The sequence below is a fragment of the Chlamydotis macqueenii genome, chromosome 5, assembly GCF_036417535.1.
Source record: "Chlamydotis macqueenii isolate bChlMac1 chromosome 5, bChlMac1.mat, whole genome shotgun sequence".
NCBI classification, from domain to species: domain Eukaryota; kingdom Metazoa; phylum Chordata; class Aves; order Otidiformes; family Otididae; genus Chlamydotis; species Chlamydotis macqueenii.
In genome coordinates this window covers 71,759,148-71,781,650 of record NC_141560.1, presented here as the reverse complement: position 1 = coordinate 71,781,650, position 22,503 = coordinate 71,759,148, and the positions used below count along the sequence as shown (strand labels likewise).

At 51.6% G+C, this 22,503-nt stretch overlaps 2 protein-coding genes across 4 annotated transcripts; one reads left to right on the top strand and one right to left on the bottom strand.

Moving 5' to 3' along the window:
- The first annotated feature begins 5,013 nt into the window (after positions 1-5,013).
- Positions 5,014-22,201, top strand: DNAJC17 (DnaJ heat shock protein family (Hsp40) member C17). Of its 3 annotated transcripts, XR_015258662.1 has the most exons (12): positions 5,014-5,146; positions 7,069-7,138; positions 8,268-8,326; positions 9,803-9,890; positions 10,288-10,370; positions 10,857-10,953; positions 12,610-12,659; positions 13,184-13,261; positions 13,965-14,045; positions 14,817-14,945; positions 17,256-17,446; positions 21,993-22,201. XR_015258662.1 is itself a non-coding variant. In XM_086748768.1 (11 exons), the coding sequence occupies exons 1-11, from the start codon at positions 5,069-5,071 to the stop codon at positions 22,113-22,115; spliced, it is 936 nt and encodes a 311-aa protein (XP_086604894.1). In that variant the 5' UTR covers positions 5,015-5,068; the 3' UTR covers positions 22,116-22,201. The 3 variants fall into 3 exon arrangements, 2 of the variants coding, with proteins under 2 accessions (XP_086604895.1, XP_086604894.1); XM_086748768.1 differs by lacking the exon at positions 17,256-17,446 and having other exon boundaries at positions 5,015-5,146; XM_086748769.1 differs by lacking the exons at positions 9,803-9,890; positions 17,256-17,446 and having other exon boundaries at positions 8,177-8,326.
- On the bottom strand, positions 18,438-20,457 carry C5H15orf62 (chromosome 5 C15orf62 homolog). Its single transcript, XM_086748770.1, has 2 exons — positions 20,239-20,457; positions 18,438-19,805 (listed from the first exon to the last, which is right to left on the bottom strand). Exon 2 carries the CDS (start codon positions 19,680-19,682, stop codon positions 19,152-19,154), a length of 531 nt encoding a protein of 176 aa, XP_086604896.1. The 5' UTR covers positions 19,683-19,805; positions 20,239-20,457; the 3' UTR covers positions 18,438-19,151.
- Positions 22,202-22,503: the final 302 nt, after the last annotated feature.

Here is a 22,503-nt window from a genome sequence, read left to right as displayed (position 1 = left end):
GCAGGTGACTGTCCTCTGCTCCTCTGCCTGCTGGGTGACAGATGGAGCTGCAGACGGTTGTGGCAAGTGACAGCAGCGCTGGAGCAACCCAAGTGCCCTGTGGGGCGCCCTGTGCCCCGGGGGTACCTGGGTGCGAAAGGGAGGAGAGGGGCCAGGCCGATGGCTCCTGGACTGCAAATAAATCCCGTTCCTAGCCCCACCGTGGGAGTCGCGCACTTTCTGTGAGCTGGGAGAGAGATGTGCCTGCAGGCTGGAGAGGGGTGCCCAGGCAGGGGTGTCCCTGGAGCAGGGCGGTGCTGGCTGCCGCCCCAATCTGTGTCTGGTGAGAGGACAAGAGACAACAGCACGAACTGAAATACAGGCGCCTCTCGCTGACCGTAATACAAAACTCGTTTATTTGGAGGGAGGTCAAGCTCTGGAACAGGCTCTCCACAGGGTCCAGCCTTGCGGTGCCCTTCTTGGTAGGGCGTACTACCAGTTCCTGCGCCAGGCGCGGCTGCGTGCCCTCCGCCGGCGTCGGTTCCTCGCTGCGCGCCGTTGTCTGGAGGAGTTGCGGCCTCTCTGCTGATGGCGCTCTTTTCTCCTGGAGGAAGATGGGATGTCTGGTTCGCATCTTAGGGTTTGCTCCTCGTCCCGATCCCTCCCTCTTTGCCGCTCCCGCCGTGCTCTGCCCTCGGCGCTGCGGGACCGGCGCCTGTATCGGCTCCTTCCCAGACGGCCGAGACCTCTCGTTCAGCTGTTGGAGCTCGGCCCTGATGAGGATCCCTGCACCTCTCTGCCACCTCCGCCTGGCAGAGGAGCCATCGGCCGCTGAGTCTGGGCACCTCGTGAGGCTTTGCTGGCCTCGCCTGGGGTACCTGCTCCATTGCCTCTCACAGGCACAGTGATCCACCCTGTCCCTGCTGCCTGGTCACCGGCGTCTCCTGCGGTGGGACGGTGAGCGCTCCCGCCGTGCTCGATCTCTAGAGCTGCGGGACCTGCGCCGGGATCGGCTCCTCGTCGCATGCCGTTGCCTGGAGGAATGCCGGCCTGTCCGCTGGCGGCGCTCGTCCCTTCTTGAGGACGCTGGGACGTCCCTGCTCTGCTGCCGCCTCCTGCTTCTTAAGGAGGCTGGGACGTCCCTGCTCTGCTGCTGGCTCCTGCTTCTCGAGGAGGCTGTGACGTCCTGTCCCCGTCTGTTGTCCCGAGCCCTGCTCTGCTGCCGCCTCCTGCTTCTCGAGGAGGCTGTGACGTCCTGTCCCCGTCTGTTGTCCCGAGCCCTGCTCTGCTGCCGCCTCCTGCTTCTCGAGGAGGCTGGGACGTCCCGTCCTCCTCTGTTGTCCCGATCCACCCTGGCCCTCCTGCTCCGCCACCATTGTCTCCTGTGGTGGGACCGTGAGCGCTCCCACTGCACCTGGCCCCTGGAGCTGCGAGACCTGCGCCGGGATCGGCTCCTCGTCGCATGCCGTTGCCTGGAGGAATGCCAGCCTCTCCACTGGTGGCACCCGTGCCTTCTCGAGGAGGTTGTGAGATCCTGTTCAGGCCTTGGAGTTCGGCCGTTGTCCAGAGCCCTGCTGTGCTGCCACCTCCTGTTTCTTGAGGCGTTGTAGCCCTGGGTGTGCTGAGCCCGTGTCTCGCCACCGTGGTGCCGCCTCCGGGATGTGTGGTGGGTCCTCTCTGGGGCCCCAACATGGCCACCGCCATGGTCTGCGCTGGGAGAGCAGCGCTGGTTGGGGCCTGAGGAAGGACCCTGCCTCCTTTCTGCAGAGCGAGGTCGAGATCTCCCTCTGTTGTCAGAGCCTGTGCTGTCCTGCACCTCATGGTTGTGGGCTACCAGCCTAGGGAAGACGTGGTGGACAGGCTGCTGGCAGTCGGGGCACACATCATTGCTGCAGGCCCACTCCTCTACGCAGGGTAAACAGAAACAGTGCCTGCACCCGCTCTCGCAGGCTTCACTGCTGACAGTGTCCTGGCGAACTGGGCCGTTTGGCTCCTCTGAGGCATCCAGCCGTGCGGCGCGGGCCACCCGGCTGGTGCTGGCAGTGGGGGAAGAGGTGCCCTGTCTTGCCACGTCCTCCTCCTCCGATGACGACATCTCGTGCTGCAAACCAAAACACGGCAGAGCTGATGAAGCGAAGCGCGACAGAGGAGCCCGCTCTGCTGTGAGGCTGCGCTTGTGCTGCCCAAACGCCAGGGGCCGTCCCGGAGCAGGTGAGGGACAGCGGGGGCATCTCCGTGTGCCCCGGCTCCCTGGGCAGGACGGTGACTGACCTCTCCGACACGAGCAGGAGCTGGGAAGGCAGGAAAGCGGTTCCTGGCCTCTCAGCAATAGCAGAAGAGCGGGGATGCGGTACGTCAGGACCGGCACCCCGGGCCCCGCTGGCGTCCCCGTCCGGCAGATCCTCTCTGCGCCCTGGGCAGGGACCTCGCAGGATGGGGATCCTTCGTCTCTGCGCCTGCAAACGCTGTGCCCCACACACGAGGACTGTGGCCCTTCAGGGCTGCCCCGCACCTCAAAAGGAGCGATGGCAACGGTGTCACAATGACTCTGGTGACATCACAGAGCTTCCATGGACCACACCCGCAGGACACAAGGCCCAGCCCCAGGCGGCTTCCATTCTGCACGGAATAGAACAGAATTGACTGGAATTGGGCAGCGGAAGGGGACCGGCAGCGATCACCCAGTCCCACGGCCTGACCATTCCAGGCTGCTGAGGGCTCCTCTGCTTCTGCTTCGTTCTCAAACTTCTGGTCAGACCTCTGCCCGTCTTAGGGCAGGACAGCGACTGACCTCTCCAACACCGGCAGGAATCGGGGAGGCGGGAAAGTGGTTCCTGGTCTCTCCACCATGGCAGGAGAAGAGCGGGGATGCGGTACGTCAGGACCGGCACCCCGGGCTCCGCTGGCATCCCCGTCCCGCAGATCCTCTCTGTGCCCTGGGCACGGAGCTCGCAGGATGGGGTGAAGGGACTGGAGCACCAGCTGGAACGGCTGAGAGCTGATGATTAAAGGAGTTTGTATGCCTCTGGCCTGGTTTCCGGTGGGATGGACTTAGTTTTCTTCTCAGTAGCTGCATTGGTTTGGATTAAGTGTGGGATTTGTTACGTGAAGACTGTTGGTAAACTCACTGCTGTTACGAGTTGTTTCTAAAGAGACCAAGGACGCTGCCCGGCTCCCCAGGCTTGGCAATGCGCAGCTGCAGGAAGCGGGGAGGGGTATCACCAGTGCGGTTGCCCCAAGCTGCCCAAAGAGAGGGCTCCATGCCGTAAACGCCACGGCCAGTGTATGAGTAGGGGTTGGCCTGGGGCAGCTCTCCCTCTCTCGCTCCTTTGCTTGCTGCGTGGATGCGTTGCCGTGATCGCTGCTCGGGATGGGCTGTATCGGTCACTGGAATGTAGGGCGGGGAGAAATTGTGCATTGTTCACTTTGTGTATTTTAGTATCCCTATGTTTTATTTTTAATATTATTATTATTATCATCTTCCTTTGCTGTTCTAGTAAACCGTCTTCATCTCAACCCACGCTTTAGCCTTTATTTCCTGATTGTCTCCTCCACCCCGCAGGGGAGGGGAAAGGTGAGCGAGCTGCTGCCTGGTATTCGACTGCTGCTCGTGATTAAACCACAACAGATGTGCCATCCTTGCTGCGAAGGGAAGAGATCCTGGTAGTTCTACTGCAAGGGGCCGTGTGTGCAAGGAATGCGGTGTGTAGGGAGGAGAGATCGCTTTTGCCCTCTTAGGAAAAGGGAACCGAGGCACAAGGGAGTGGATCTGTCAAAGGCCTGAGGATTGACTTCAACCCAGGGTTGGGCTTGGGAGCATCTTCCGAAGTCACGGCCCAGTGTCCGTCTCTGAAGTCATGCGCTGTTCCTGCCTGCTTTGTAGTGCTCTAGAGAGCGAAAACGGCCGTACGCGCGCCGGGTACCCCTGTGGTCTGGCAAACAGCAGCTTCCTAAGGCAACAGCTTTCAGGTGGCACTAGCACTCCCATCAGCAATCCCAAAGTTCAAGGGCCGTACCTACGAGATGGATGTGTCGGAGAACCCTTCCCAGTCAGTATTTTTTTCCACGGGGTGCAGCCTGCCAGCTGGCTGTCACAGGTCCATTCAATTCAGTATACAGCAGAGAGGGTGTAAGCTTTTCCACAGCAAGCCGGACTCCATTTTGAGCGTACAGTCTCATTTCTGAGTGCCTCCAGGGCTGTTTTCAGAGAAGGCAGGCGTTTTAATTACTGCCCAGACCTTACCTGGCACCCAGAGCCTGGGCTTGGCTCCGAAGGCGACAGACCGCGAGTGCTTTGGGTTTGTTACGCTGCCGGGCTGGAAAGCCTCTCTTGGATATCCACCTCGCTGGGTTCACGTTCGCTGCGCTTTCTTGCTGATCTCAGATCAGTTATTGTTTGCTGCCCATTACGATAAAAGTTAGGAGGGCTCTGAAGCCTTCCGCCCCCAGGACACAACTCCCGCGGGAGTGCTGGAGCAGAGGCCGGAGGGAAGAGTGCCTTCCCCTTGGTATTGGATTAAACGGGCAGACTTTCTTCTGCAGTGCTCCCTGCTTATTTGCAGCTAGGGAAAAACCCGAAGGTCTCTTGAAGAGACCGATAAATAGGAAGGGGACGCATTTCCCCGGGAGCGGTGCCTGGATGTTTTTGGGACTGGCCTATCGTGCGGCTCAGAGCAGCGTGCCCCGGCCCTGCTCCAGCCTGGCGCGCTGCCTCCCCAAAAAATGACTGCGTGAGGGACACCCGCCTCTCCCCCAGGCCGGCGCAGCGTTATGGTTTGCTTCAGAGCTTTTTGTTCGTCCCACATCGCCACAAATCCCGACCGGGAGCCGCGGGGACTTGGCTGCGCGAAGGGAGCGGCTTCTAGGCCCCAGCCCTGCCCGCGGCGGCGCAAGGCCCGCCGGGAGTTGTAGTCCTCCTGCCGCCCCGCCCCTCTCGCACGTGCCGGCAGGAAACTACAGCGCCCAGCGAACCCCGCGCCTCGTCGGGAAGCGCGCTGCCTCCTGGGAGGTGGAGTCAAGGCCCCGGCGAGACGCTGTTTCCTGGCGGGCGGCGCGGGGCCGGGCCCGGCGGCAGCGGCTCAGCGCCGAGATGGCGGTCGAGAAGGAGCTGCTGCAGCTGGACCTGTACGGCCTGTTGGGGGTCGGCGAGAAGGCGTCGGAGAAGGAGGTCAGGGCCGCGGGTAGGCTCGGGCCGGGCCCGCTCTCTTCCGGCCGCGGCCCGGCTCCTCCGCCCCGCGCCTGTCCCGCAGCGCCGGCGGCTGCTCCCGAGGGCAGGAGGCGGCTCGGCCGCGGGGCTGCCGTTGCTGCTCCGCGGGTGTTTGTTGAGGGGTTGCTCCGAGCGCTGTTTTGGCAGGATAGCGCTGCCGCCTTGGCGGGGGCCGCAGGGGCCGGGGAGAGCCCGCTGTTTCTCAGGTTACCCCTTCTGCTCTCCCCGCTCGAGCCCGTGGGGCCAGGCTGGCTTTGGGGCAGGGTGGGCCGGCTGGAGAGAACGGAACGGATTGTCTCGGACAGCGTTTCTCTCGCTTTGTTTACATGCCTTCAGAGGGAAAGCTCCTCCTACGTTTACCGAAAATCCAGTTGCTAGAGGTTAGACGAGGCGCTGTAGGTTCCCAGGAGTCATCTCGTTAATTCTGTGCGTTTGGAATTGCAAGTTTCTGTTTTTTCTTTAATTGGTAAGTCAACACCAAGCACAAGACTTGAGCAACTGAGCTGGGGAAGTGACGTTTTCAAGGGAAGTAAGGCTCTGAGTAAAACTGCTAGTAGCTGAATAAAGTTGAACTTGAAAGGAAAACGTTGATTTTCCTCCTTAGGCCTTGTCTTTGGTGCTCTGTTTGTGTGGTTTTCTCTTGGGCAGTAGCAGTACGGTAGGGTAGAACTTGGAAGCTACAGTCTGGGCCTACACAGTGAATGTGTCTGCGGCTGCCTGGAAATTCCACGTGGATTAAGCACAAAACGGGAACGAGCCGAATGTAACACACAGGATTGAATGAGATGAAGACTTCAGGTGACCTGAGTTTCACTACTGAGCTACTCACTGGGGTCAAAGGATGAAAAAATTACAAATTGGATGTTCTAGTGCAGCTTAGAGAAGTGACAAGTGTAATTCAGAGTGCTCATCCTTGATGTAAAACACTTTCGGCAGCCCACAGACCCTCTGCGTGCGTCGCAGCATGGCCAGGAGGGATGAACGGAGAGGAGCGGGGCTGTTCAACAGCTGAACCTCATTGTTTAGAGAAGCCTTATGTGAAGTTGCCACCTAGACCGGCAATTGTAATAGTTGTGACTGATAACGGGGCAGAGACCTGCGTCCCTCTTAGCTGGAGCCTTGTTCAGGTAGGAGATGGATTAGCCTGTGAGGCTTTAGCTGGCGTTTCCCTTCTGGGAGCTTTGCCCACCAGGTGGGGCCCGGCCACCGCTGACTCCACGCGTTTTAGCGCAGGGCTGCTCGGCAGTGGAGCAGCAGCTTTCCTTCCTTCCTTGTGTGCAGATGTTTCACTGACAAAGGGAACTCGCGTTCTTAAAAGTGACTTAGCTCAGAAAGCTGTCAGTCTTCTGATGAAATGTAGAAAAGATTAAACAGTCTTTGGTCAGAATATCTTCACCTGGCCAAACTCGGTCGTTGCGTGGTACTTTCTCTGCCCTAGAAGTAAAACTTGTGCTTTTGGAAAGCTTAGCCTTGTTCAAAACACGGCTGCCTGCCTCTGAAGTGACCTGGGCTCAAATGCTCCTCCGTGCAGTTCAGTGTGGTTAAAATGGACGGGTCACAGCACTGAGGCTGAACACCTAGCTTTTCGGAGGTCTCTTGCTGTTACGGTAGGCTGAGGGGTGGTGGAGCTGTCTGCGCTCCAGAAATGGTCTTTATTGTCTGGCCGCCCTGGGGGACGTCTAGTGCCAGCGAACGCTGGTTGCACCACAGCCTTCTACTTGTGACAGGGAGGTGTGCTTTCGGTTAAGCAAAACCAACAACAAAAACAACAAAAGAGACCTTCTGGGTAGTAGTTTTTTGTTACTACAGGGTTGGTTTTGGTTTTGTTTTCCAAGTTCCTTTTCTCAACGCAGCCTAGTAAATCTCAATTCTGGCTCTTGCAGGTTAAGAAAGCGTACCGGCAGAAAGCCCTGACTTGTCACCCAGATAAGAACCCGGACAATCCCAGAGCAGGTAAGATGGTGCTGTGCAGCCACAAACAACTCTTCCTGTTTGTTTTCACGTGTGCAGGCTCCTGGACGGGGCTCTGCCTAACTGCAGGTCTGCCCTTGCGTGTAATTAAGGGAATGCCTGGGAATGTGTCATGTGAAGCGTATGTATGCAGGACTGAGACTTGTTTTCCTCACTGTTAGGTAGCTCTGTTATTTACAGTTGAGTGCATACCTGTTGGGTTTAGAAACATCAGTGTTAAGTCCGTGCTGCAGTTTTATTTGTAGCTCTCGGAGTCTTCTGACCTGGTACTTGAATCCCAGACCTTTGGCTGTGCTCTCCCCAGTTTTTACTGGCTGGTCACTATTTTATTTCATACCTCTCTCAGTCAAAACTTCGGTAGCGAGCTTATCAATCGTACTATGTACGGCTAATGTCCGTTTTTGTCTGTTAGTGGCAAGGCTCTGACTCTGGAGCTGAGTATTCCGAAGCGGTTAAGTTTTGTAGCTAGCGGTGCCTAGAGGGGTGCTGTTTGTCAGGACACCTCAAAATAAACATTGTTCTGTATCTTGCTTTTTATAATTTGATAGGCTACAGTTGTATAGATTGAAAATTTGTAACTGTAGTACAGAGAAAAGTTTTTCCACCAGGAAAAAAAAATATTTTAGCAGCGATGAGAGGAGAGCTAGGAAGTTTGGTATCCAGGGGAGGTTGAGGAGTGTGTGGGGATGCCTCTGGCTTATATGCGTAACCTTCCAGGAACAAGGTCAGCAGTACTGATACAAAGTGCAGAGTCTGAGTCTTGGGCTGAAAGCTGTTGATAAGAAAGGGAGAATTATGTTTGGAACAGTGTATTGCAGGCTGACTGCGGGGTGAGTAATTAATTTCTGTAGATGGGCTCTGTTCAATTCATGTTTTCAAGATTTTTATTAAAATGAAATGGTCCCAGTTCTGGTTTCTTAGGTTACACTGAAGTTTATGTAACAAATGTCCTTTGAGTTGAGCTACAGGTTGGCTTACACGTGCTTTGGAAAGATTACTCTTCTTTCTGGTGTTCTGCAGGTCTCCTCCGTAAGGGATTGTCTTTTCTGGTTCATCTCCAGTCCGCTAGCATGGTTTTCTGCGTCTTACCCTTTTTTCTTCTAATTCCCAGCCGAAGTCTTCCACCAGCTGTCTCAGGCCTTAGCTGTGCTAACAGATGCAGCAGCAAGGGTAAGGATGCCCATCACTTGGTGATGCTGGGGTTGTGGGGGGTTAGCCTCTGCAAGCATGCTGGGGAGCTGTTGGCAAATCTCTCTCTCTCTGTCCTGCTGTCTTCTCCAATTGTGACTTCATGAATGCCAGTCTCATCTGTAATTCCCTGTAGTTCTCCGTGAGATCAAATAGTAGGTGGCAGATAAGAACTTGGACAGATGTTCTCTTTGTGACTTGGTGTGCTGGGAGTAGCTCTGTCCATTCACTGCAAGGGATCTGTCAGACTGGGGCATGTCCCATTAAAAAAAAAAAAAAAAAATTATAACCACCACTGATTCAGGGACACGTTAAATTCCCATATTCAGTTCCCTTGAGGTCCAGGTCTGACAGATAACTAATCTCTAGATGTGATTGCTAAGGCTCAAAGCCTTTCTTTCCGTGGGACACAAGAGACTTGTAAACAGGAGAGCTGAATCATGGTCACAGTCTCTGTCCGTTTGCTGCGAGAGCTTTGCAGGCTGCCAGATGTAGCTTGGACTCCTGCTGTGAGGAAGTGGTTGAGTGCCTGCTGCTCCAGGCCTGAAAGTAATCTGGACACACGAAGGGAAAGAATAAAAACAAAATAAAAATAAGCAAGAAACTCCATCCAGATAAACTCAGGAGAGAAGACATATTAAAACTTCAGATGAAAGATTTAAAAACATGAATTAACTCTGCTCTTTTCGAACACTGGCAAAGCTTGTCATCTCCCCTCCGAGGGGCAATTAAGCTTTTGACATCTACAAACTTTTTGGCTTCTGCATTTTAAAAAGGAAAAAGCGTTTAGCAAACCCTTCCCACACAGGAAGGAAAAATATCAGCTTTTCTAGTTTGTAAAACAAGACCAGTGCTTTCTTATTCCACAAGTACTAATTGAGCATTGGTGCTGGTCTGTGCTTTACCTGCTACAGAAAGGTTCTGTGCAGGTTGGCGAACAGGTTGTCGGGTGGTTTAAACAGGGGCCAGTGAAAATGCCAGTTCACCCCGGTTCTGAAGTCTGTGTAGTGTTAAATGAATGCCGATGTGTTATTGCTGCTGGAGAGTTCTTGTGAGTAAATCTTTCATATAAAATGGACCTTTTTAATTGTAGAACTTCCCTCTAAACCAAACCCGATCTGTCAGCAGTGCCCCTAAAGCTATTTTTGGCATGTTCAGGAAACCGAATGTTCTTCAAAGCTCTGAAGATGGGTCAGGCTTTCTCTCCAGTACGCTTCACGGTTATTCCTGGGCTTCCTCACCCTTCCCGGCTCCATCTGGAGATCCTTGGGCCTCTTCTCGTGTGTTCGGGATATTTGTGTTAACTTCCAACACTTTTGGGAGGAAGGCTAGCAAGGAGCAGGAAACGCTTCACCTCTGCTTACAGTGCGTCAGTATGCGATCTCGCCGTTATCCACCGCTTTCCATTTTCTCTTCTGCTTTCTGTAGTTTCACGCTGCTGTGTTGGTTCTTTGACAGGCGGCGTATGACAAAGTGAGAAAGGCTAAGAAGCAAGCTGCAGAAAGGACACAAAAACTTGATGAGAAGCGGAAGAAAGTAAAGCTTGGTAATAAAATCAAAACTTCATTTTCTCTTGGCTTGAGGTCTTCATTAGCCGGGTGTTTGCATTTCTTCTACCGCTGGAATTCGCCATTGATGAATCTACTGTCTGTTTGCGATGGCTGTGGGTTCTTTATGCCCAGTACAGAATGGCAACCATCGGAAATCTCTTCCCTGAGTCGTAGCTGGGGTGGTCCTGCACTGGGAAGGAATTAGGGGTTTCGATGACTGTTAAAGGCTGCTGATAGACTGTTGTGCTGGGGCAGAGGACTGGTAGCAGAGCTGTCAGGACTCTGCTTGGAAATTCATGTAGCCAAGTTTGTGATCTTTTCATCCACCTTTGCTGCAGTGTCAGCAGTAAAAATTCTCTTTGGATTGTTTTAATTTTGTTTCTTTCTCTGCAGATCTTGAAGCCAGAGAACGAGAAGCCCAGACCCATGAGAGTGAAGAGGACGAGATCAGGATAACAAGATCGTTAGAACAAGAAGTAATGATAAAAGTTTTGATTTCTCCGCTTCTTTTGAGAATAATTGCTGAAAGTCTACAATCATAATGAGAACCATGTGATGAGATGCAGCAAATCTATGTATAGCAGTCCTTCAGCCTTTTGGATTAATGGGCTCTCTGGAAGAGTGGCACGTAGAAGGGATCTTGCAGCAGTCTGGCAAATGTGCCAGTCTCAGGCTTTTATTTTTCTGTCTGCCCTTTTCCTTTTGCATAGCAGACAGTAACAACAGCTAATTGGGTATATGCTGGCTGATAGGGACTGTGTCACTAGAAGCGTGAGGAGTCCAATTTTATGAGCACTGGAGCTGTCACAGGGTTGTGACTAGTTACGACTCTTCACAACCAGCAGGAGGGTTGCCCCAGGAGGTGGGTGTAAGACAAAAGCTCTCTTGGCAGTCTTTAGCTGGCATGATCCAACCGTGGAACTGTGCCCTCAGATGCCCGTGCTGTCTCACCTCTGCTGTAGATAATACGCCTGCGTGAAGAAGGCTCCCGTCAGCTTGAGGAGCAGCAGAGGCTCATTCAAGAACAGATCCGGCTTGAGAGAGAGCAGCGCATCCAAGGTGAGAACAGGTGAGATTGGAGCCCTCAGCCAAACTGCGTGCACGTGGGACTCCAGCTCTTCTGTAGGCAGAGCTCATGTACAGATGCAGCCTTCTGACTGGATTGTTTTGCCATGTATAGGTTCCTACTTGGCACCTTTTTCAGGTGTAAGTCAAAAGACCAGTATTCTGTGGGGTTGCTTTCTTACATGTGGCGTGCTACTCGTTAATGCATTGTCGCTGCTCCTTTTCAATAGGTACTCTAACGCGCTGAATCTAGATGGTGTGATGTGGAGCCCCACGGTTGTGCGGGAGGGAGCCTCAGCTCCTGCTCATCTGTCACAATTAAAACAGTCAGCGTTGCAAACTCAAAATAGGGAATGATTCAAGTTTGCACAAAATAATAGTCGTCATGCAGTTACTACTTCTGTATCCCCTTGAAAGTTCTCAGTACTTATCACTCAGAAGAGACTCAGTGTGGAGAATAAAGTTTTGTTTATTTTATGGTTATGGAGGCTTTGCTTTCTGGAACTTGATTGTCATGTTCCTGGACATACAGCGTTTTCATCCCAGGTTTGTACAAAGACCAGCAACAAATCCGTCAGGAAATGAGCAACATACTAAACTGGAGAACATCTGCATTCTGTGCTGCCATACAACAATAGCTACTTACCTTGTTTGAGGTCGTCTCCCTCTAATTCCTGTGGGCTGTAGTTCGTCTCCTTGTACAGGAGGGAATGAGATTTGTCTAGAATCCCAGAACCTCATCCTTTGGTATTTCTGAACCTCGCTCCCATCCACACATCTCTATATTGAACTGCCTTTTTAAATATTCTGCATCTGCTGCGTGGGCTTAAAATACAGTGTTATGTTTCAGAAAGTTCTGTTCTTCTTTTTAAGCTAATTAAGAGTGCTGTTCAGGTTTTCAGTTCAATGGGAAGACTCATTGTCTCTTGCTTCCTACCCCTTTCGTTCTGTCAGGCTATAGTGTAGGATCTGTTCCTTTCTCACAGGAAAAATATTGATCTAATGAGTTGAAAAACAGTCAAACAAAAAAACCCAAACCAACCAACAGTCAACACCAGAGGTCCAGATGCAGATACTCCTTTTGGGGTCACCGGGGTTTTCCTGTATGGCTGTATGTAAGTCATTCAGCCCACCCTAGCCTTTCTTTACATGATTTCAGACCAGGAATTGGGGAGGATGCTGAGCATTTGCGAAGTGTGAAATGCTTTGAGAGCCTTGCAACGAGAGCACATCATTATAAAGTATTTAGTTGCAGAGCCACGTTTAAATTCTTAGGCTATGCTATCCTTTTTTTTTGTCTACCCTTAATTTTTCCACACTTGTTCCCACCAACACAATGCTCTTGCGGGGAAAAATGTCACAAAATCTAACAGGTCTCCTGCTTGTATTTTTACTTCCCTGTTTCTGGCCTTGATCATGGCAAGTCTGGGTGTCACAGAAGGGAAGAATGCTGATGTCCAATATTCAGTCTGTACTACCGTTCCTAATAGTGTTGCACAAGACTCTGGGGGCTGAAATGATCTCGTGGAAATACAGAAGTGTTTGCTATTGCCATATGTAGATTCCCAGGGTGAATTTTATGCTAAATGCTCTTTAGTGAGGAGTTTTCACCCACGTCCTTTCCATCTTTTTTTCTTTTCCCCTCTTTAGGCAAGCAAGAAAGAAACGGAGCAGAAGGCAGAATAACTCCCAAGCTCAAAGTAAGACATCCTTATAAAGCTGAGTTTTGGTGAAAACTGGTAGAACGTTATGCAGCTTCGGAAAGCAGAAGGAAAACTTCAACTCTGCTGAACTGGCATGTCCCTTTGTGCAGTGGAGGTGAAGTTCCCCTATCTAACGTGTATCATGCATGCGAACAGCTCCTGGCACTGCCTTTGAAATACCCTTCCTCCCTCGCTTTTTCCCCACTATCTGGTCTGTTTTTTTGAGTGCGAAATGGAGTTGTCGCTGCTTTAGGCACCGGGAAAGATCTGTTTATTACCCTGGTATAGCCATTAGTATGCTTTCAAGTATTGTCTTTTTTTACTTCAGTGGGCAGTGTTTCTCCCCGTTCCCCAAAGAATTTGTCCCTTTGCACATTCCGATGCTGAAATGGCTGTCTTGGCAATTCTGGGGTTGTAGCTGTAAACAGCAAACCTGGCTATTGTGCAGGTGGCAGGACTGCATTGGCTGTGGCAGTATGTGTTCAAATGGACAAAATTAACGTGTCACGTTTATTTCCCAGCTAAAATGGAAATGTGAGAAGGAAGATGAGACGAGAGGGGGATACTCTAAAGACGTTCTGTTGCGGATCCTACAAAAGGTCCTGTCTGATGCTCTTTCCTACCGCTTGATCTTCCCCTGCTCTCTGTTGTGAGAAAGGATAGTAAATTCTGGGAAGCTGCATATAAACCAGAGTTGCTAATTTTTTTCCTCTGTTGTCCAGCTTTCTCACTCATGCCATTTTCAGACGTCATCAGGATGATCCATTGGCTGTGAAGTGTTCCCCAGCTGGTACCTCTGTCTCATTCCCAGCAGGGACTCCTGCTGAAACAGCAACTGGGAACTCTTCCCACCAAGTGGTTCGCGCCCTGTATGAAAGTTGGACTGGCTGAGTGGTGATGGTGCACTTTTACCTTCACTTAAAGCACTGTAGGTTAGCTGCTGTGGGAAGTTCAGAGACAGCAATAGGCAAACCTTTGACCTGATTAATCCCAGCATGTGGTCTTTATTTTTTCCCTTCGTGCAAGTACCTCCTGTAGCTCTGATTCTAAGCTGAGCAGCCCTCTTGCACTGGGGCTTGCTGGAAGCAAAGTGCGTAGCTCCATGCCTCCCCACCATTATTTCCTGGAGGGGCAGAAATTATGACGGGTTGGGATCAGTGGAAGCAGCATGCAAGACAGAAAGGGTGCCGGCTTAAGCCTCATGTCTGTGAAAACACGTTTTCTCTGCGTTCGATCCACAGATGAACTTGACTTCTCTTCTGGGTCTGTAATTAACTTTCCTTTCTTCCTTTCTCCTGACAGTACGGCGATGTGCTCAATTTGTTGATCTCGAGTAGGAAGACTGGGAGCGCAGTCGTGGAATTTGCTACGGTTAAGGCTGCTGTAAGTCTGGCGGAGACCCCATGTGTGTGTAGTGGAGAGTGGGCAAGAAGGGGCGTTGCAGAGGGGAAGGGTTAGCAGACGGAGGGCCCAGGGACGCTGCCTTGTCATTAAGGCAGTGGGGAAAGGTAGTGAGAGTCTGAAGGCACAGGTGCACGAAGGGAGTGGCAAAGCTGGAGGCATAAACCCGGAACAGATCATGCACACGAACAAGCAGGCTGTGCATGTAAAAGGCTGAGGGGAGAGACAGTGCTTAAACAGCAGGCACAGAGCTGTTTAATCAGCTCTCACCAAAGGTGAATTACCCGTTGTGGAGATCGGCTTAATGAGTTTTAGAGGTCATGTCAGGCATTTGCAGCTTAAAAGAAATCCAAATGTCTTGACTTGCTACAAGTTACAGCAATTCGTGTGGCTGTGGAAACAGAACTCATCAGCCACCCTTAATTTTAGTAGTTCCATCAACTTACACTGTGCAAGGTTCTCTATTCCTTGTCACCTGGGCTTTCATTCATATATCCAAATAATAACCCCCCCAGAATTGTCTGGGACCTGTTTATCAGAAGTACTGGCAGTGATATGTTCTGTCTATGCCTGGTGCAGATGCGGACCTGAAAGGGTGCTGCCCATGTAGGGCGGCTGTGAGCTCCTCCTTGTTTGTGCCCTGCTTGGCCTTGATGCCAGGCTGAAACAGAAAACCTGTTGGGATTGTTGGTGACCTGTGAGGGAGCGGGGACTGCAGTTCAGGTGCTGATGGAAGACTATTTTCATTGGTAGGAGATGGCTGTGAAGAATGAAGTTGGCCTGATAAATAATCCTCTAAAGATTTCCTGGCTGGAGGGCCAGCCCTGGAGCAGTCCCAGCAGTGTCCGTTCTGACAGCACTGGCCAGCCTAGGACTTCACAGGTGAGGAGACACGGGCTGCTGTTATTTAAATCTGTTTCTGTGGCAACCTAGATTTACCAGTGTCCTTTGCATTTATGGTAAGACGTTGATTTCCAGCAGAGCTGAAAAGAAGCTCTTAATGAAAGACCTGCCTTTCTGCTGAGCCTTTTTGTGCTGAAGCAGTGGCTTTTTTAAAGGAGCTTCTGCCTGAACAGCAGCGTGCTGAGAACACAAGCTTTTCGGTGACTGGATCTTCACACAGTCTCACTCTCTGTCTTCCAAGTGAAAAACAAAGATGTTCCTTGCTCAGCTCAAAGCCTCTAACACTGTTTTCCTGGAACGGTTTCTAATATACTTTGACTGTGGGAATCCTCTGGCTGGTGGCTGGTTCAAACAGCTCTCCTGGCCTTCTGGGGCTTCTTTAGAAAGGCATGCTTACTCACTGCGTTCCCAGGAGGATGACATTTCATGCTGAAAGGAAACCTCTATTCTTAGGGCCCTACAGGAGGGAGGAGAAGGCCGTGTCAAGTTAAATACCCTTGTAGAGACCTCACTGTCTGGTTGGGGTCCTCTGTACCTGTGCGGTTACTTTGAGTGCAACACGTTTGGTAACCCTTAGCTGCTTGCTGTTTATTTCACCCACTAATCCCTCCGAAGCTGTTGCTCTTGAATAGCAACTGCATTCCAATCACAAAACACACGGAAGACAATGATTTTCAGTGCTTAAAACACAGAAACCAATCTGAGGCCATGCTGCAGCTCTCCATTGCTGGCTCTCCATTACCCCTTGCTCCTGTTGGCCCTCTGGAGTGGGAAATGTATCCCCTTCTTGTGAAGCCCGTTACATTGCACCTTGCTCTATAGCACAGAATCGATCCTGTGCTCCGTGTGTCTTCTGACCTAGTTAGTAATTCTTTGGCTGTGAAGGGACCTGAGAGCCTTTGCTGGTTATTTGAGTTCCAGTTCAAACTTCCTGTGACGCATATTCCCCGCTCCTTCTGCCCTGTGGTATAAAGATCAAAAAGATGTAATTGCTGAGAGGACTCCTGCCTCGCGCTGTGCAGGTGCCCTCAGTCTGTGTGTCTGTGTCTCAATCAGCTTTGTGTGTGTTCACGACCTAAATATTTTAGCAGCTTGTGAGATTTAGTACATTCACTCTCCTGGCTTTTTGTTAAGTACTTTATTGGCAGTAGGTGTATGTATGCATCAGAACGCCTTGTTGCTACCCGAGTTTTGTTTGGAGTTGTGTCTTTTCACTTGGGATACATGTTCTTTGCCTGGACGGCCTGGCCTGAGCAGCAGTTTCCCAGAAATCTCAGGCATTGCAGCGTCACAGCCCAGGAGCCAGGCAGATCTCCGTGCACAACGCAGAACCAGTGAGAGCCCTGCAGATACAGCAGATTCACAGAGGTGGCTGGAATGTTAGAAGGCAAACTGGGAGAAGAAGCAGAATCCAGTCCAGTTTATTTGCACGTCCCTCGCTAGCAGAGAGTGAGAGCTGGCCCTGAAGAGCTCATTCATACCTAAGGGTGCAATTTGAGCTCGGTGGTGGATTCTTGTCTCTGTGGTTTAAAAGTGGCTTTTGGCTGCGTTTATCTTGGCTCGTTTCCATGGCCAAAGCTTGTTAGTGTGGAACTGCAGCGTCTGCCTGCTGTGAAGGATTAGCTTGGTGGAGCAGCAAGGGAGAGCCGGCTAAAGCAGCAAATGGTGCTTGTGCCGCGTGGAGGCGGTGACTCACTTCTGGCCAGTGCAGCCTCGTCAATCCCATATTAGCTCTCGAAATGGTGAGTGGTTATGGCCAGTGATTTGCATCCTTTCCCAAGAATTGCACTGCTGATGCTTGTCTGTCCTCTCTACTGCTCTTATGTGTAAGCAGCTGCAAGTTAGTTGATTACACTCGTGCTGTCCAGGCTAAGATCTCCAAGCTGCTCTGGTTCCTGCTTTTCCTAGTTGCTACTCCAGACCCTCCCCAGATCCTGCTGCTACTTCCACTAGGATGCTTCCAAAATCTGTAACTGTGGTAATAGCTTTTCTCAGCTGTACTGCTTCCAGCTGACTTATTCTTTGTTTGTCCTCAGCTCTTCAACTCTAGACTCTGCAAAATGAGCTCTTCCAGGTATCTCTTGCTGCTGCCTCAACCTACTCCCTGCCTCATCCTTTCATACTCTGTCTGGCTTCCCAGCCATCAGGGTCCACGTTCTTGCTTTCAAGCTGTACTAATCTCATTCTGATTTAAGCTGCCCCTCACTTCCTAATTGCTGCTCCCGCCAGGTTGCTCTTATTTTTGTCTGAATCCACCCCCATGTTTGCTCCCACTCTGTGCGAATGCAGCTCCTTCCCTGCTCTGCTTGAGGAAACAGCCGAAGACCCGCAGCGTTCTCATGGCAACACACTCAGATCCGCTTCAGAGCTGTGTCTGCTCCCTGCCTGGGGTGATCAGCCAGGAGCTGTGCACCAGAGTCTTCAAATAAAGGACAGTCACACATTAACTGGACCGGGGAGGCTTTGGAAGGAGTTCCCAGGTGAAAGCAAGGCTGGTTGTTGAGGGGTCGTGCTGTGAGGAGGCAGTAGGTTGCAGTGTGCTTGCCTCCACGGTCTTGCTTTCTTCTGCAGCAGTGGGTGCAGTGTCCAGCAGTTCCTGGAGAGCTGCTGGAGCCAAGCAGGCAAGTTATGCCTGAATTGCAAAAGCTGTGGATGGGCCAGCGTGACTCTAGGCTATTTGAGAGCAATGACCGTTAGACTGCTGCGGCTCGGAGTGGTTCCAAGCACACAACAGCTGTGCAGTGCTGTGAAGAGCGTGTTTTGCCACTGCACGGCATGAAAGGCTCGTTTCTGGGAAGGTCTTCCCCGCACCTTTAGTAGCGGGATCTCCCTGCCAGTGCTCACTTTGGGCCGTTCATTCAGCTGTATTAGCGCGCTGAGAAAAGCCGCCTGTCTGGCACTCTTGCATCTTTCCTAAGCTCCTTTGAGGTTTCAGGTTCTTTCATATTATCTGACTTTACAGCCTGATGTCAATCTAGTAGTTAAGAGCCGACGGTGCCTTCCCTGAAACGTCTCTGTGCACTTTGCTGTAGGCAGCTTCCAAAGCTTATCGTTATCTGGCTGCATGGAGGCTTTATTTTTTTTTTTTTTTTTTTTAAAAGCCCTAGTATCTAATGTAGCTATGAAAAAGGTAAAAATCAGTGACCCAGTAGTTTCTGGCAGTGTCCTTTTAACAGTTTGCCCTGACACTGCCTGAAATACTGTCAGCCTGGCACAGCACTTCCCACTGTCCTGCTCACCTCGGTGCTGGGTCTTGACTGGAGCTGTGTGCGCTCTCCTCGGGGGAAGATAACGTACCAGCAGCTCTAGCCTTCTCCCAGCCCGGAAGAGCAGAGCCGCGCTGCTTCCCCACCCTCAGAAAAACCCGAAGTGCTGGAGAGGATCGATCTTGGTCACTACAGATCAGGGACAGTGCTTTTGCTGCCTGGGCTTTTTCTGGCTTGCTACCAGTGAAATGAGGCAACAAGACACTTCCAGTCACAGAGACATTTATTCCATATCTGTACAGCTGATAGATCAGTGCATGCTTCTAGCAGCAGTATCTAGAGAAATTTCTTCTCCTGCTAGTAGGACAAATAAACCGCTGTTGCTGTATTAGGAGCCTACATGGATGCTTACCTGTTTCCAGGCTGGGAGTGCCAACTGCACTTGAGTTAGGGGAAAAGAGACCCACAAGAAAAAAAAAAAGGAGGAACGGCTTTGATTTTTCACATCCAAACATGGTGGGAGAAGAAACAGCAGTTTCTGCCTCTTAACCCTTGCCATAGCTATGGCTGCTGTCTCCTTGCCAGCTGCCTGCTTATCTACAAATGACACGTGCCGTGTCCCTTTTTGTCCGTGTTCTGCAGCGGCACAGCCACATCCCCAAAATAACAAGTCTTGCGCCAAACAATGCCATTTTTCTGTGGGGAGGAGATGCGCAGTCAACAGTGGGAGATTTCCGCTGTGGAGAATGGAAGCTTGCCCATGAGGTTCCAGCAGACGGTGCTCTCATCTGGGCACGGAGCCTGGGAGCTCTGCTCCGAAGGACTCCTGGGCAAGGACAAGGACAGTCTGTGGTGGGTAAGGTGAGAACAACAGAACAGGCCACGCACAACAGGAACGCTGCAGAACCCTTCCTCCCGCTAGGGCTAGAGAACTGGCAGGAGCAGTAAGTACATGTGATAGGTTAAATGGTAAATACCTTCAAATGGCGTAATCTCTGGGATTCTGTTTCCTGAGGGTCTGCAGAACATCCTCGAGGAGCGATAGCCCCAAATCCACTTTGAAGGACAGGAAGGGATCAGACAGGTCAGAAGGAGCGGTGCCATTCTGGGAACCTGTCTCTGAGGTCCCGCAGTCTGTAGCCTGGTCCTTGTGGAACTGAGTTTGAGTGGCTTTGTGGTATTGATGAGAAGCACCAGAAAAGGAGATGTCGGAGTGAGAATCGGTGTGATCGATGATGTTGGGGCAGCTGGAACTGTCCAGGTACAGCCGGGGAGGCTTGGGAGGCGCTTGTGCCTTGGCTAGGTTTTGCTCGCTCTGACACGACAGGTAGTCAGACTTGTCCTTCAGATCCCTCAAGCATTCCCTCTTCTGGCACTGTCCATCACTGTCCAGAGTGTGGCTGTTCTGGTTCAGGATGATGACTTGGTTGCCCAGCTTTTTGTGTCTCCTGAGCGAGAAGCGTCTGAAGAACGTTGTGGACTTGATGGACCCTCTCCGCCAAGTATCCATGCTGATGAAAGGCAACGAGAAGGCGGAAACTGCTGACTCTTCACCGTCAGGTGTTGGACTTAAGTCGCAGGATCAGCAGCAAGCCACGCAACAGGAACAACCTCTTCCTTCCCTGTTCCGTGGCTGGAAGGAAAAGAGAGAGGCTGGTATTGCAGGAAATGCAAACTTCACACCACCTCCCTGCGCTAAGGAGCACTTGGCCTGCCTTAGATATTAAGGAGTCCCCTTCTTCCGTGGAGAAGCAATGGCGAAGTCTGAGCTTATTAAATCTGTGCTGCAGGAACAAGCTGATGAAGAACAGCAAGGCACACAGTCACCATGAGAACAGATTTAATCTAGCATCTAGAACAGAAGGGCACTTTGGTACCATGGTAACCAGCCACCTTCCTGGTGAGGGGCACCGTATAAAAATCTCTGTGGGTGGGTAGGAAGGGAGACGGTGACTCAGTCACACTGAAGGAAACCAAAGAAACACAGTCCAATGGAAATCGAAAAAGCAACAGAACGCTGATGTAAAAGACAAACGTTAGGAAAATTGAATGCAAAATAGACTTACACTGTGTCGGAGCAGCACCCGAGTCCCACAGGCGGCCAGGAGAAACTGCTGAAGCACTTGGAGAACTGTGAGCACCACGTTCACCGGTACGCTGGGACGCTGGAAGAAGCAAGTCCAGGGGCGATTCAGCCAGGTTGGACCCGGAACGCTGAAAATCCACGATGCCTCCTTCTCTTCATGTGCCTCCTGTCAGTGCTTCCCAGGCTGCGGTTCCTTGTGCGTACGTATTTGTTTTGAGCCAAGCCCTTGCTGACTCAGCCACGTCAGAAACTGGGTTTTACACTATTGGTAATTGCCAGGATTGCAGGAAGTAGGTGTGGAGAGTGGCAAAGCAGCAGCCCACACTGCCTGAGGAGAGCGCAGGCTCCCTCGGAGGCACCCAGCTCGCTGGGGAGCCGTCAGCGGGAACATCGACTCGCAGCCTGCCTCGAACCACGCTTTGTTCTCTTGGTGCTCTCCCTTCTGCCGCTTCTGATGGCTGCTTGTATCAGCCGGGCTCCCAGATGAGGCCGGAAATAACCTCTTGTCGGTGTTGAATTTCAATCTAGAGCGTGAGGTAGCGATTCAGGTTTGTGTGGGTGATTCACCGCCGTGAGTCTCACGTAGGCTGTTTCGTTCAGCCGAGCAGGTGACAGTACGTAGCTGTGGTTAGTGGACGGCATCTCTGAAGAAGCCTAGCTCTGCCACTGAAGGCTGGTACAGTCTGGTGCTTTCTCGGGCGCTCTGGAAGTCCGTGCTGTGCAGTACCGAAGGGTTGGTTCTTTCGTGCAGCGTCTAGGGAACCAATTACGTGTGTTAGTCTCTTAATTTCCAGTCTCGGTTTCTCATCTGTTGTGGGCCTGTTTTGTCCTCGCAGCTAGGCGCTCTGCAGCTGGAGGAGCCGCTTTGCTGGCACATGATAAGAAATTTGCACCTGCTCCGTTTTCATGCAGAATCTTCCTTTGCCTTTTCATCCCTTCTCTTTTCTATTTCAAATGTCCTTAAATCACCACGAAAGCTAGTTCCTAGAAAAATGAACATGAGGGTTTTTTTTTTTTTTAATTCACCTTCTGTAAAGATGCTTTTATTTCTACCTGAACTGTCAGGCAAATGAGAGATGTTTCCAAGCATTGCAGTGCTTTGAATACGTCTGAAATAGTACGGCCACCTACTAATGTTAAGTGGCTTCTGAAAGCAGGGTGCCAAAACCACCGCTTTGCTCTGCGATAGCAGCTGTCATCTGCTGCCTACGTTTATTAGGTAGAGTCTGCAGTCTCCACCGAGTTGACGTGACAGTTGCTGCCACACATAGCAGGAGGGCTCCAAGAGCTTTTGAGAAGTGAGACACTCCTGTGTCAGGTTTGGGAACGTACCTGCTGCTTTTCTTTCTGCAGCTGCTTCCATGACTAAACCACGGAAAGGTGCGATTGGATTTTTGTGGCATTAGCCGTGATGACGGATGGAGTGTACGCTGGACTTTGTGCACCAGTGTTGTACTTGCAGAGCGAGCTTGTCGTGTGAAATAACCAGCCGCAGCAAGGCAAGCCATGCTTCCCCGTCCGGCGTCGTGAGCCACTTTCTCCCCATAACACCGTTACAGAGCTGGCTATTTTCTGTAGGCCAGGCAGCTTTCGCACCTTACCTGATTTCCCTGGGCTCACAGCGCTATGAGCCACCTCCCTGACTCGAACGTGCGTGTTGGGGGTGTTGTTTATGGCGAGGGGGGCTGGGGCACATACTGCCCGTGACAGGTTGCATTTGTGTTCCGCTCCTAGGCGTCGGTGGTGTCGGAATGGGATTACGAGAGCCTGGTGATGATGCGGATGCGCCAGGCAGCAGAGAGGCAGCAGCTCATCGAACAGCTCAGGCGGGAAGATGAGGAAGAGTCCCACACCTAGCATGAGAGTATGGATTCTCCCCACCCCGTCACTCTTCATTTCCAAAGCTGTTCCTTAATTTAATAAACCTCCTTTTTTAAAACTGTTGTAGGAATACAAACTCTCAGTGACAGCAGTCCTCTCTTTCTAGAGTGGGGGAAAAAATGGCTGCGTAAGCTTTAAAGTAAGTGTATGAACCTGTCAGAGTACGTGTGTGAACTCGGAGCAGCTGCCAGTCCCAGGGGACAGGGTGTGAGAGGTGCCATCAGAACACCAAACCTTGGAGCTTCTTTTAATTCCTGAAAGCTTGTTGAGGAGCTGTGGATCCAGAAGGCTTTGGCAACTACTGTTTACAACAACCCACAGAAAGACATTGGTCTCTTCAGAGAAGTGTTTTATTGGTGTTACC

Excerpts from the sequence above, each read along its gene's own strand:
- DNAJC17 (XM_086748769.1), top strand. The coding sequence starts at position 5,069 with ATGGCGGTCGAGAAGGAGCTGCTGCAGCTGGACCTGTACGGCCTGTTG. Across the intron at positions 5,147-7,068 it reads AGAAGGCGTCGGAGAAGGAG|GTTAAGAAAGCGTACCGGCA; the intron begins GTCAGGGCCGCG and ends TGGCTCTTGCAG. Across the intron at positions 7,139-8,176 it reads CCCGGACAATCCCAGAGCAG|GTCTCCTCCGTAAGGGATTG; the intron begins GTAAGATGGTGC and ends GGTGTTCTGCAG.
- C5H15orf62 (XM_086748770.1), bottom strand. The coding sequence starts at position 19,682 with ATGGATACTTGGCGGAGAGGGTCCATCAAGTCCACAACGTTCTTCAGA.